This window comes from Lonchura striata, chromosome 1A (assembly GCF_050655825.1).
Source record: "Lonchura striata isolate lonStrDom1 chromosome 1A, ASM5065582v1, whole genome shotgun sequence".
NCBI lineage: Eukaryota > Metazoa > Chordata > Aves > Passeriformes > Estrildidae > Lonchura > Lonchura striata.
Window position 1 is genome coordinate 67552726 of NC_140741.1, and position 14524 is coordinate 67567249.

The 14524-nt window shown below is 34.5% G+C and overlaps 1 protein-coding gene across 1 annotated transcript in view; it reads right to left on the reverse strand.

Annotated features, from left to right (window-relative positions):
* Positions 1-14524, reverse strand: part of SEMA3E (semaphorin 3E) — a 127491-nt gene that overhangs the window by 56703 nt on the left and 56264 nt on the right. Inside the window, exon 2 of the mRNA XM_021539599.4 lies at positions 3145-3305. Coding sequence (XP_021395274.2) covers positions 3145-3305 — 161 coding nt within the window. The remainder of the gene's footprint in view (positions 1-3144; positions 3306-14524) is intronic.

Below are 14524 nucleotides of genomic sequence, written 5' to 3' on the forward strand. Positions count from 1 at the left end.
AAAGTTCTCTATATGTTAGATCACTACAAGCCTTTAAGGCTTTGGACCAAATCTCAAGTATGAGTAAGGATTTATTCCAAAGATGGTGTCAAAGGGATTGAGCTCTTCGGGAAAGCAAAGGTTAAGTGAAATGTGCCCATAAAGCTTTGTCTTTACACAAGGTTTCGAGTGCTTATACGGCTCTAATTCTCTGTAAACACTGATACATTTCATATTCTCCCTCATTCTTGCTACTCTTAGTGTAAGGGCACTCTTCATATAGAAACAAGACATCTAAGTAACTGTTCAAAAATGTATAGCATTATGTGTTAAATACTCTAAGCAAGAATATAATACACTCTGTATGTATTAAATGAGAGATACAAAGAGCAAAATAGGCAAAATAAATGTTATTTGACAAATAGAGAAGCGAGAGTCCTTCCCTTTCCCGGGTGACATTGCCACAGTTGAGAGCTCAACCCAAATGTCTGGGTTTCCCCGCCAATGCAAGAATGACAGTAGTAGTATTTTTTTCATGAAGGTCTTTACCCCCAATTTTTTTAGGATTTTTTTAATCGTATATGCAAATTGGTGGGGATAAAATGTATTTAAAATAATTTGGTAGAGATTTACATAAACAGCCACTAGTTTACATGAAAAAGCGATGATCTACCCTTCAGTGTTGCAGTGTATTTGAAAGCTGAAGAGAACTGAAACTGAAGAAAACATGTATTCTATTAAATACAGATTTATAGGAGACATACCTCATATGCATCACAAGTAAAGTTGTTTGAAATGTTGGATTACTTTGGCAGTCAACAGGTCTCAATGCAAAAGCATTTTATGTCTACTCAGCATTTAGTTGTTTTTCTTTGGGATAACTTCTAGTATGCTAGCTAGAACAGAATTCTTTGGTCATTTTACAGCAAAAGATAAATTTCTAGTTGGAAATGGATCTCAGTTTGGTTTTTAGAAAGCATATTCATATTCTAAATTGTTGAGAAATAGATGACTATGAATTAAAATACATAAACAGTTTTCTGGATCACAGAAGATGAAGATGAATACCAATCTGCCCAAAAATTCATGAAACCTTTATTTTGCAAACAATGAGTCATTTTGGTTACCAGAGAGAGAATAAAACCCAGGAACTTGCCTGCACTCATATACTTTCAGTGGATTAAAATTTCTAGTTTAGATTAATTTAGCTAAACTCTTCAGTCAAAAGAACAGGTCAAAGACTAACCAACACACAGTTAAACTCCAATTAATAAAGAACTTTGGTAATAATTAATCAAACACTCTCTCAACTCCAGGAACTTTCTCTAATGTATCTCAGCAATTAAGGGTTCCTATAACAGAAATGTCTCATTCCACACTTTTGCTGGTAAAGCTGTAAGGTGATCATACTTTCCTTAACTATCCCTGAATGAGGTCTGCACTGAGTGAACTCTGGGAAAAAGAGAAAAGCTCATGCCAGTTGTACTCAAGGCAGCTAGGTCCCAGTGAGATCATGTTTCTAAACATGCCAGGCCAAGCTTCATTTGTTTCAGTTTCTCATCTTTAGCATAAGAAAAGGCAAGAGGAGTTTTCATCACTTTACCATACTCTACATAATTTCCAGACAGAGAACATGGTTTCATAGTAAATGGCTGATATTCCATTTAAAAACAAGAAAGGGAACAATGAACTTCACGTGTGTCCAGATGGGATGATGGTGGTTGGACAGAAGCATGAAGTGCTCTATCCTGTCATCTTTACTCACAGGTTTACTGCCAAGGGGGGAGGAAGAGAGTGGGGACAAAAAGCTTATTTTATAGAAAAAAATGTTATATAAATGTTTTCATATCTGTGAGCTGTAACATTTTCACACAGGATATTAATAATTTGTATCAAAGCAAAAAGGAATTAGCTTATATCTCACTGTTGAGGAACAATGCTCAGTATGTAGCTCTGCCCCCTGAGCAGTTAAATTTTGGGTTTTTTTTAAATGTAGTTAAATTCTCAAATAGCCTCCCTGAATAGATTCATACGCCATAACAAGGATTGACATTCCCAAATGTTTATAAAGAGAATAAAGCATATTATATCTGTTCACAGTAGTGGAACATGCTAATTATGTTTGGACATAAGCAAAGCTAATTATGGTAAAGTTGGCCAGAGTGTTGATGTAAGATTAGTGATATTCACTTTTAGCAAGGGGGCAGAAAGAAAAGAATTTGAGACATCAGTGGTCAGTGCAGTATAGAAATCAACAAAAATATTTATCCCAAGTGACTTTATTTTATTTTACTCACTTGTTATTCTACTTATTAATTTTCAAATAAATGAAAATACATCAAAACACATTTGGAAAATTTAAAGTAGATAAGGAAAACACTGAAAAATCTTAAGAGATCATTTATCTGCATTCAAAATGGTTGAACAATGGAACAATGCTCCTGCCAGCTTCCCTTGCTACTGTATGTTTCCAATCCATGGGCAGAAGTGAGTAAGGAATCCAAGGCTGACATCAGCTCAGACTCCAGCCTCTGCACTTCAGTTGTCAGTTTGCCAATCACTTGTGGTTTCTACAATGTACTGAGTTCTCTGGTAGGATTATGACTTAACCCACCCCTCTCCCATAGACCACAGAGTAGCCTTCAAATGCCACTTTCAGTCATTGTGTAATAGTACCTCTGGCTCAAACCAATGCAAAATGAGTTTCTAAAGAAGGTTAGAAATCCCCCAAAACTGCAGGGTTGATGCTGCTATTGAAAACTTCTTATAGTTTACAAGTTTAGTTTTTTTCTCCTTAATGTTTTCTCTCCTGAAGCTCCAGGGAAATTTTATTCCTCAATAATATAGTGGAGATACAAAAACCAGATGTGTACAAATGTAAGGTGCTCTAAACATCTGCAACCATGTTGAAATTCAGTGAGAAATAGTTATTTGACCCCAAGTCTTTTCATCCAGAGTAAGCCTTATGGTTGAAGAGGGGGAAAAATGGTAATTAGTGTATTTTTCTTAAATATAAATATGACCTTAGAGTTTGTGCACAAAACACCTACAAAAACTCCATTACCTCAGCCATGCAAGTTCTAATATCCTGTGCTACGTGTTGCACCATGAAGTAATATATATAAATATATATTACATATGTGCATATATGGCTTTTTACTCCACCTCTCGGTAGTTGTCGCTGATTCGATCCAAACTGAGGGAATACAAGAGGTCTCTTCCTCCCACGAACAGTCGCTCTTGATACTCATCCAGCAGCATGATGTGAAGTCCAAGATATCCAAATGGGCTACGAAAGACTGACGTCCTGTTTAAATCCCAGAGCTCTGAAATACAATCAGAGTGTTCGTGATAAATACCAAAGAGCTTAGCTTTCATGGCTTCATTTTCATATCCTCCTAGGGAACTGGGAGAGAAGTTGTGGGACATTACAATGCTAAACATATAATCTTTGAGTAAGAAAGAGACACGAAATGCCTGGGAATAATTTCCAAACTAAGCCAGCTCTCCAGGAGGTTTCTCTCTGAGTCTTTACATCATAATCTTTATGCCTAAAATATGAGATGGGGACAGTTTAAAATTAGTTTTCTCCTGGACATTTTCTGAAAAGGAAAAAGAACTTAGAACAATAACTGCAAATGGAAAAAAAAAAAAAAAAGAATTAACGGAAATTGAAAAAATACTGGAAATTGTGTCCTTGTCTTTCAATTATGTCAAACTCCAGGTTTTCAATGTACACACTATTTTACCTGGGTTTGTATTTTTAGGCATTGTGGGTTTTAAGCTTAACTGTCTTCACTCAGTTCACTGAATCTATTGCCTCTAAATTCAGTGAAAACAGTATGAAATCTGTGAAATGCATATGAATAATTTTCCAACACTGATTTTGTCAAGAAATGCACTGACCTAATATGGGAATCTGAGGTTAAGTTGTACATGATCTAGGCTAAAGCCAGTTCCACTGAGAAAAATAAATTAATTCTGGGTACTGTTGCAGAAACTTGGATTCAGGCCTCAGGAAGCATGAAAGAGTTGAAACATGGAGATCTGTCTGCACTGGGGTACAGAGCACAACCTTGCTAGCAGCAGGTCAGAAAGGCTGAAAATAATTTTGTTGTTGGGAAGCCTCAAAAGGAATCATTTGAGAGAGTACCCTTGGACTCCCTCCAAAACGACAGTGCTTGAACTGGGGGAAAGCAACTATGTTCTTATGTCTGTACTGTGGCAAATTGTTCTATTTTGAAGAAATCACTTCTGGTAAAAGGAATTAAATATGCTTATCCTCGCAGCTTCCCATGAGCATATTTTTTTCAGTTGTTTGGTTGTGGTCCTGAAGTGAATGTTGGAAGAAGTGGGATTGTTCCTGAGCTAGAGAAGACAAATGATCCCCCATCCAGTTTGGAGGCTCCTGCTCACATGCCACACCAACAGTTCTGTTCATTTGTCCACTGCACCTCAACAGCAATATAGAATCCACAGCTGATGTTCTGTAAGCAAGAAATTTAATGCTCAAAAAAAAATTAATATAATCCAACAAATTGACAACATTCCTATTAATTTTAAATTACTAAGTATATTGTGTGTGTGTGTGATAAGTGATTTCAGTAATAAGATAAAAATGTTTTACTTCATTTACTAGGTAGGCTGAGTTCAGGTCAACAGAGGCTAAAAGTAACTAGCTTCTGAAAGTTGTTTCTTTAGATGATAAAATTTACATCAAAGGAGTTGTACTAAAAATTCAGCCCTACATATGATGTCTTTCTCAAGTGATCATCAAACAGAATCTATTGAATAGTTGTACCTGTATGTGACTGGCCTCACTTAACAAATGGAAAACTAAGTCACAGAGAGGAGCATCATGATTAGGAGAACAAGAGATTTTTTTGTCTAAGCATTGCATAGTAACCAGTGGATACATACACATTTTTTGACAGTGATACACTCAGCACACAGCTGCACAGCAATGTGGAAATGGCACTTTCAAAGCTTGCTCCTGCCAAGCAAATGAGCAGATTGCTGTTTTGGAAGAACATTGCTTGTTTCTGAACAGATTAGAAATGAAATGAAAGCAGAGCTAGAAATACACTTTTGGTCCTAAATAAAGCCAGTTTTTATTTGCAAGAATATAAATCATTCAATATATTTTCTTTTTTAATCAGTCTTGGAGTGAAAAGAATTGCATTTTAAATTCCAGTTATATACAGAAAACAAAAGGTTACTGTGGTAGCTTCCTCTTATTTATTTTCATGTGGTCCTGAAGGCAAATTGTTCATAAATGAGACAATATTTCTTTACATAGATCAGAGATATGACTCATGTGTTCTCATAACGATGAACAATTCTCTACCTGATCACATAAACTGATAACTGCTCGTATAAGACTCAGTCTCACAAAGCACACCTGCAAGTCCTATTGTCTTAAAGGGAAGTTAAGAATACAAAACATCTTTCAAGATAGAACTTGTAAAAAGAGATGTTTCTAAGACTACATTCAGCAAATTACACAGACATGGGCTTGCTGTGGAGGTAGAAATAAGAATAGAAGTGAACCCTACATCAGAAAGGACTAGAAAACAACAAGCAGCTGGGATTGGAGAGTGATTTTGTACTGAATCACAAATGTAGCAGCATTATGTAGATCCTTTGAAAGGTAGTAGAATTTCTGTACATTGTAGGATATACATGAGGTATTAGGATAATGCAGCACATCCTTGAATGCCTGGAGAATGAATGGAATATCTGGAAGTCTAAAACAGTACTAGAAGCTTTCCATTTCTAGGCAAGTGAATCTCACCGTGGTGTGGTTTGATGTAAATGACGCAGGTTCTGAAGCAGTAGAACACCATTTTTGTTGTGCTATTCCCCTTCAGCAAAGGTGGGTTGGCTTCAGGTTAGCCCTGCAGGAATGCAGCTGTACTGCTTCTGGACAAGCTGCTGCCTCCACACATAGCACAGCTCTCATACTCACACAAATGCATTGTTAGTTCTTAGAATCACAGAATGGTTTGGGTTGGAAGGGATCTTAAAGATCATCTGGTTCCGACTCTCCGGCCATAGTTTCTTCAAGACCAGGTTGCTCCAAGCCCTGTCCAACCTGACCTTGAACACTTTCAGGGATGGGGCACCCACCTTCTCTGGACAACCTGTGCCAGTGTCTCAATATCCTCACAGCAAAAGATTTCTCACATTTAATCTCAACCTATGCTCTTACAGCTTAGAGCCATTACCCTTTGTTTTATCACCACATGCCCTTGTGAAAAGTTCCACTCCATCTCTCTTGTAGCCCCTTTAGATACTGAAAGCTGTTACGAAGTCTTCCTAAAATTTTCTCTTCTCTAGACTGAACAGTCCCAGCTCTCTCAGCCTGTCTTTATACTAGAGGTGCTCCAGTCCTCTGATCATCTTTGTTGCCTGCTCTGGACTTGCTCCAAACAGGTCCACATCCTTCTTATGTGACTAAGCGTTTCAGTTGAGCACAACTCTTCCTTTTACTGAGTTTCTATAGATTTCTGTGACAAAAAAACCAAAACCAGAACCAAAACCAAAAATCAAAGCCAAAACCAAAACAAAAACCAAAAGAAAAAAAAAAGGTAATTCTGTAAAGGTCTTGCATAAAGAAGCAAAAAGCCAGAATCACAGAGGATGAATTATTCAGGGTCAATATATTGCTAGTACTCAGCACATAGAAAAAAAAAAAAAAGAGATAATACTTTTCCTACCCTTATCTTTTGGTAAAAACAAATCTTCTGTAGTACTGATTCATAAATTTGAAAAAATATTATCTTTTGTGCTATAGTGCTTTGCCATTTTAATCTAAAGACTCAAGACCATAATTAAACCCACCCCATGTATAAACAGCATTTTACTCAACAAAGGAGAGACTGCTTCAATATTTACATACTCCTATATGGCACTTCACTTTACCTGTGCAAGCTTTAAAGCACGTCTGGACTGCTGAATTACATTTCATAAGAGACCAAATCTTATTTCTTTCTGTTTTAAAAGCTGAGAACAAACCTGATGATTTGCTTTCTGTCTGACAGAGTTTGTCGGCAAATATTCAGGCTAATCTTGCTTACCACACTATCTCTTATAGCAGATCTCCTTTGGTGAACATATTCATACTGTATCCTATTTGACAAAATGAATTCTATTACACATTGGTCTAACAATGTTAATTATATTCCTAATAGGCAATTTCTTGGATATTTTAATGAGTAGTATATAATTCTGACTTCTAAGATTATTTTAGAACGGTAATTTCTTCAATTAGAAAAAAAAACCCTCTATTTTTATTTCAATGTTTTAAATATAAATTATTGATAACTTATATATGCTTATCTAAACTCTTATGCTTAGAAAATTAAATGTAAAAACCTCAATTATGCTCCACAGCAACCAGACTATATTGCCACTTCATTTTTAACACATTTTCAGAATTTAAGCACACTTTGAGTAATGTATAATTTTGGATCTTGAATATAGACAAATACCACTGTAGATTTTTAATCTTTTTTATTTTTCCCAGGGAGTGACAAAGGTGCTGTTGCTCTGCTCTGTTCTTCATAGCATTACATCATCACAACTGCACAAGTCTATTCCCTTTGCCCTTTTTTGCCCTCATAAAAATCTTTGGCTCCCCTTTTAAATTCTTCAGAAACATAGTCTCACCTCCCACACTACTTCATGCTGCAGATCATTCTTCCAACAGAGATGTTTTCCAGATGCTGGGCACTGACAAATGAGTCCACATAAGGTGGATGTTTCAGTGCTGCTTCACAGGAAGAGTTAATGGCTGGGGTTGCCTTCTGTCCTCATCAATAATGTGAAAGGCCACTGATATAAAGTCTAGGTAATGTGAGCACCTGAATGACATCTTATGGTTCAAATTATTGGCATAGTCCTGGAATATAGATCTGCAGTGGAACAGGTTTTCCAAGAACTTAGTGGACCTTATGTAATTTTAATTATTTAGCTTTTTTGCTATATTGCTGACAAGTGATAACAAAATCTGCTTGCATGTGACAAGAAAGAGACAGAAACAAAAATGAGGAAAAATAAAAAGAGACATAGAAGAGAGCCTGAACTATCTGTGACACAGTTTATGAACTAGGGGTCAATGGTAAGACCAGGTAATATACGTATCTTCTGTTTTAAAACACTGGTACTTTAAGGCAAATATTTATTTGAGGATACTCTAAAGACTCATCCATCACAAGGACAAAAACATAAACTTAAAAGTGGTTGAATCTTTTTTGACAAGGTTAAGACCTCTAACTGGCAATATTCTATATAAAATTAATAGGAAGCAGAAGATTTCTTCACAGGGGAAAATAATAGAGAGTAAAATTCACCTAAAACTCACAATTCTTCTGATTATGAGATTGACTATTTTTATTTTTCTGTGTTTACAATCCTCAGTCAAATATAACCCTGTAACAATAATTATAAAGTCATGACAGTGATTGTCAGGTAATGGAAAGTCAAACAGCAAGCAACTGAACTGGTTGGGAAGTTGAAAAGGGAACAGTGTTAACTGGCCAGAGGTGGCCAAAGTAAATCCTCCTGCCTGAGATTTGGTAGCAAAATCTGAGCTAAGAACTGTAGTAGCAGAATTAATTGCAAATAGTAAACTAACTAAAAAATCCAGGGTAGTAGTAATGCTGAAAGATACAACTATAATTTTAAAACACTGTTCTTAAGATAGTTTAGTGTTTTATTGGAAGAAGATGAATCAGCAGGAGATAGGTTTAAAAGTCTGTGGGGGAGACTGAAGTATGAGCTTTCACTGCTTGAGGTTTTATCTATGTGGCTGCCAGGCAGATGCCACAGAAACTTGGCAGAGAAGGAGACAGAAAACAAATTCTAGTAACAACAAGAAAAAACCCATTAGTCCATAACTACTTTCATAAGATTCAACCTCTGCTCTTAACAGCAGGTGAGTTTGGCTATCGAGCTTTATTTGGGGAATGTAATTGGCTTCATGAAGGGAGCTGGTACAGCAAAGCACATGAGTAAATTTGCAAATTTGGTTCTCTTCTAAATGTTCTGGATTTAGTGATGAAGTTTAAAGTATAGTCAAAACTTCAAACAAAATCTTTCCCTGTCTGTCTGTTGAAATTACAGAGGCAAAAGTTTCTGAAATTAAAAGGTACAGTTTGGGGAGACAAGAATGGTTTCAATCTATATGCAAGAAAAAACAATCTTCTGGCTTTTTTTTTTTTTTCCCTGAGAATATTGGAAAAACCTAAAACTGGAACATATAATAAATCTTAGGAAATATTTTTGTTTCCTCTAATTCTACTCAGATAATGACAGAAAAAAGTCTTTGTAGCTTGAAAGTTCTTTACACAGCTAATCATGATATTCCAAGTCCTAATCCTTCATAGTTCCATTTCAAACTCTTATATGCCACATACATACTGTGCAATACGTATATTCTGTCACATCTAGCAAATACTTATTTTTTCTTCCCTGATGGCAAAATAGCATATTCAATTAACAGCACTGTGGCTGGTTTGGTTTTAATCGTTTAATAATAGAAAAATAGCCATTACGAAAAGACAAGAGTTTATAGTGTTAGTATATTACATAACAGTAAAAACATGTATGCTTACACAGTACTTTATAATATTTTTAGTTCTTGCTGGAAATGTCTATGGTGTACATTAGTTTAAGGGAAATCATGCACTATCTTCATACAAGCTGAGTTTACACCAATTTGAAGATACATTTCAAGATTTATATGCTGGTCCAATAAAAAAACATCTGATATTCAATTTAATGTTACTAACACTTGAAAAGAAATTAAATTCACTGTAGTAAAAACTTGATGCTTTTGAGTTTTAATCATGCCTACCTAGAAATGATGGATGATGTACAGATAGTTTTGGGTGAAAACCTCTTTGTAAGTCAAAAGAAAACAGTTACAGAACCTGCTAAACAGTCATGTATGTTGAAGCAATATTTGTTTTTTTGACAATAACACATTTGACCCTACCAGTTTATGGATCTTACTGGCTTTTAATACAGCAGTAAGATATAATGGTTTCTCACAGAAGGCCTAATACAGAGCTCATATGCCATTTTTTCCAATTACGTTAATTAGTTTTGACCTAGGTAATTACACCACTATAGATTAAATAGATGTGGAACAGTATAGGGAAAATAATTTTCCTTCTGTATTTTATCTGAACCTGAGAAACAGTAGACAGAGAATCAACTCAGAATGAGAAGAAATTTTCATAATTTCAATGTCAAACTACTACATAAATGATGTCTACCATTCATTATGCTTTTGATGATAATATTTAGTTTTCAACAATAATAACAATTTCAAATACTTTAAATTAAGCTCACTACATTTTTTTCCATATTTAGTTCTAGTTAGAAGGATATTGCTTGCAGAATGGTGAATACTTTTTTTAAAATTCATTTCAGTATTAGATAGCAAATTTTGGCACTCATTCCAACAAATTTGCTATGGTAAATTGACATACTCATTATACCATTATACTCTATAATAAAAAAATTTGTTTAGCTTACCAGTTGGATTTTTCTTGGAAAAGTTACATGGAACCCCAAAATGCTATGTGACAACACACAGTTCAGAAATGTGGTTGTGATAGAAAATATCAAACAATATCAAAAAATATCAAAGCACTGTGGCTGTTATGAACTCCCAGGTCTCGGTGACCATCATAATGTGTCTGCCTAAAATTTTCTAGTGACTTCAAATCCTAATGATCCTTTTTTTAGTAAAGCATTTTAGGAGGTAATAGTACATGATAATATGGATAAGATCTTCATCAATATTACAAATTTCTTGCTTAATGGTAGACTGTTTGATAAAAAGCTTCAGAAATCTGTTTCTCTATTAAAACATTCCAGCAGAAATATAAACCAGAATTTTTTACTGTGCAATTCTTCCAGCCTATGGAAAACACAAGCATCTATGAGAGAGTCTTTGTGAGCTTTATGCATTTCATCCAATATACCTCTAAGGAAGTAAGCACAAAAAGTAATGTCCTTTTAAAATTATACTCACAAAAGATGTTTTACATTATGTTTAATATCTTAATAGTGTTAACAAGTGAAATAATTGATTTATAAAACTTGAGTTTAAGAAAGTACATATGGTTCAAATAATCATAGACCTCTGCTGATGAAACACAGACAGTCCAGTCTCTTGAGGATCTGATTTATTAAGGTGTACCACTTACTACATGCTTATTACCATGCCAGTATGGGAAGAGTAGAATTCTTCCTATGGAGAGATCCTGTGTTTTGACAGAAAGAGAATCTGGTGCTTTGATTTAAAATGAAGATGCCAAGAGTCAGGGGTTTATGCTGTTCGAAATGACTGTTAAATTGAATTTCCCCTGTAAAAGATGGATTAAAAGGAGCTATCTCATGTGATTTTCAGCAACATATGCTCTTGGGCAGGATGGCATGTGATTGACAGTGTATGTAAGGCTATCTGGAGTCATCAACAGGAAAAAAAAGCAGAATTGACGAGAAAGAAGACATTGTGAGAAAAGCAAAAGGCAGAGGGAAAATTGAAATGGAAATAACTAAAAAGATGAAAGGAAATTTTCAAGGTATTTTTTTTTCCTGTGAAATAAATTACTCACAGCATATGAAGAGTTCATGACAATATTCCACAAGTAAGTTTAGAAAGACTTGCTACACCTCACACACTGAAATAAACTCAATTTTCCCTGCACATAGAAACTCTATGCATAAACAGAGGTGAATAGACTTTTCTGGAAATGAACACTTTGTTAGTCCAAAGTTTGTTCTTTTAATTGAATTTATCTTCTCTGGAAAGATTTAACTCAAAAAAAGGAGATGTATTCAGATGCTACATCAGTGTCTTTGGAAGGCCTACCTCATGTGAGTAATTAATATATCCATGATTTGACCCTGCTTTTCCTGATACATCTCAAATATTTCAAAATGTTAATGAAAACTGAATACATCAAAGGTCTTTTTTCTTGCCTATATTTTAATTATGGGGTTTTTTTTATGACACAGAGCTTTATGAAAAAATTCAAGCTCTTATATTACAGGGTAAGATATGTTATATTCAGCTTTTGTTATGTTCAAAGTCAAGTGTCTAGTTTAAGGTATTTTTCCAGCTGTCTTTTTTATCAGAACAAAAGAAAGAGGTATTCCCAAATGGCATTTTAAAATTCCTTTATAAGAGCATTCAAACAAATATAATCTGAAAGCTGCATTTTTATAATCCAAATTTTAAGAATGTAATCTAAATTTTAAATACATAATGAACTTGGAATGGAGTGGATGAATTCCACTCTAAAATGCATCCTGTAAATAAGCCAAGGTTGTATTTTATCAATGTTTGCAATTTTAGTCACTGCAGTGATGGGCAACACATAGGAATAGCTCTCCTTGTTGTCTCCCCCAGTATGCCTAATTATCTGTAAAATTCTGGTTAAATGACTTGGAAGAGAGAGACAGAAAAAAGCTTGATTTTAATAACTTAGGACGTGTTTGAAACCTTTCATAATCAGTAATGTTTTGCAAATATTAACAGTCAAAACATTCTTCAGCCATTTGACTTTGAGCTGATAGAGCTCAACACAGTTGATCTTAAATAATGTAACTGGAGAATAAAAGTTAATAATAGGGAGCCATTAATGGTCATGTAACTATTATGAATTTTATTATTTATTGTTGTGTATTATCCTCAAAACTTCATGGATGTGTCCACCCATCCTCCCTTTCCTTTCCCCCCTGCCACAATATTCATTTGTTTCTGATAGATTTTGCAAGTCAGAAAAAATGATAGTGCATGTTTAGAAGTTTATTGTACTTTGATATAAGCGTTATCTTTTCTCATGTCATATTTGATTATCCAATGGAGTCATACAATAGACTATACTGAATTTCAGCTTCTAAATATTTCAGATGCTTTTAGAAAAATACCAGATGATAACAAAAGCCCTTCTTACATCGAAGATAATGAATTCTGCATTAGAACACAGAAAGAGTCTCCTGAAATTACAAGTAACATCTCTATATCCTCAACTGACCAGATGGTAATCATAAAAAATCTCCCATAAACCTCTCCAAAACATTTTCTCAGTATGACTCTGTCCTGAATCATTTTGCACAGGATGTAAAAAACCCATACAGTTATGGGTGTTCCTTCATCAGCTCTTTATTCACTGTAATTTAGAAATTCCCCTTCATCTTGATTCTTAGTTTAACACTGGGGCTTTATTTCAGATGTTTTGGGGTCAATCTGTCTTTTTTACTTATAGCTGGCTTTACAGAAGGTAGAACATCAGATAATTTCATTAGTGTCCTTTATTTCTCCCAAGTGCTACTGATGTTTAGAACTATAGGCATACTGTAAAAATAAAGGCTTGATACATCTGAGTCATTTTTATATACTGAAGAGCTTTGCAGAAGTTCATAGAGATCTAGGGATTAAATCATAGATACAGAGAGAGCTTTGGGTTCTGTCACTGCTTCCACCAGCTTGGTGTCATCCACAAATTTGCTAAGGGTGGTCTCAATCCCACTGTCTATATTGCTGTTAAAGATATTAAATACCAGTTCCAGTACAGGAACTTAAAGGAGGAACTTTGAGGAACATTGATTATGTACTTCTCAGAGATGAAAAATGCATAGCCCTGGACAGCTGTTTTCTTGAGGAATTTCCAATCTAACTGGAAAGCACAGACAAAAGATAATTAAAAAAAAAAAAAAAAAGGAAACTGAAATTTAAAAAAAAAAAAATCAAACTGTCATAAACATAGGGTAAATCACAAAATAATAATTTCAATATTCACAAAATTCTCCAGGGTTTGATTTTAGCTCTACATGATTTGCACTGATCACTCAGCAAGTCTGCATTAAACTGCTGGACAGTTCATATTTTGAATGCAAGGACAATGGGTGACCCACAGGCTACTGTCTTGAGAATTTACTCTCAAGAAAAAATGGAGCAAAATACAAAACAGGTATTGGAACTGGGAGAGGACATTTTCCAGACTCTGAAAGAGTTCTTAAAGATTTTGGAAAATGTTTCTATTCCAAACTGGAATAAAAACTTCAAATACAGTGCATTTTCAAACATCAAAAAGTCCAGTTATTTTTCCATGGGTGGAATTATTTTGATAATTTTACATATTTTATTTTGATTAATGCAGTCCTCTGTTTTTATAGTAAGTCAACTAATATTTCAAAATGACATATTCTACAAACAAAATAGAAGTCTTAATTGAAAACATGTAAATATCCCTTTTTTGCCAAAATATTATTCAATGGAATATGAATTAAATTTTCGTAATTCATAATGCTTCACAGAGGAAAAAAACACCAAAATCAAAAACCAAAACTAGAATCTGTACAGCTAGCAAAGAAATTCTGCATACCTTTAAAACACCTATTATTATGCATTCTTTACAAAGATGTATCTTTAATAAAATTTAGCTATCTCCAAAAGAAATAGGACTTCTGAAATAACTGCAATGGATTTTTCATAGTAGTGTGTAGAGACAAAAAGATGTAG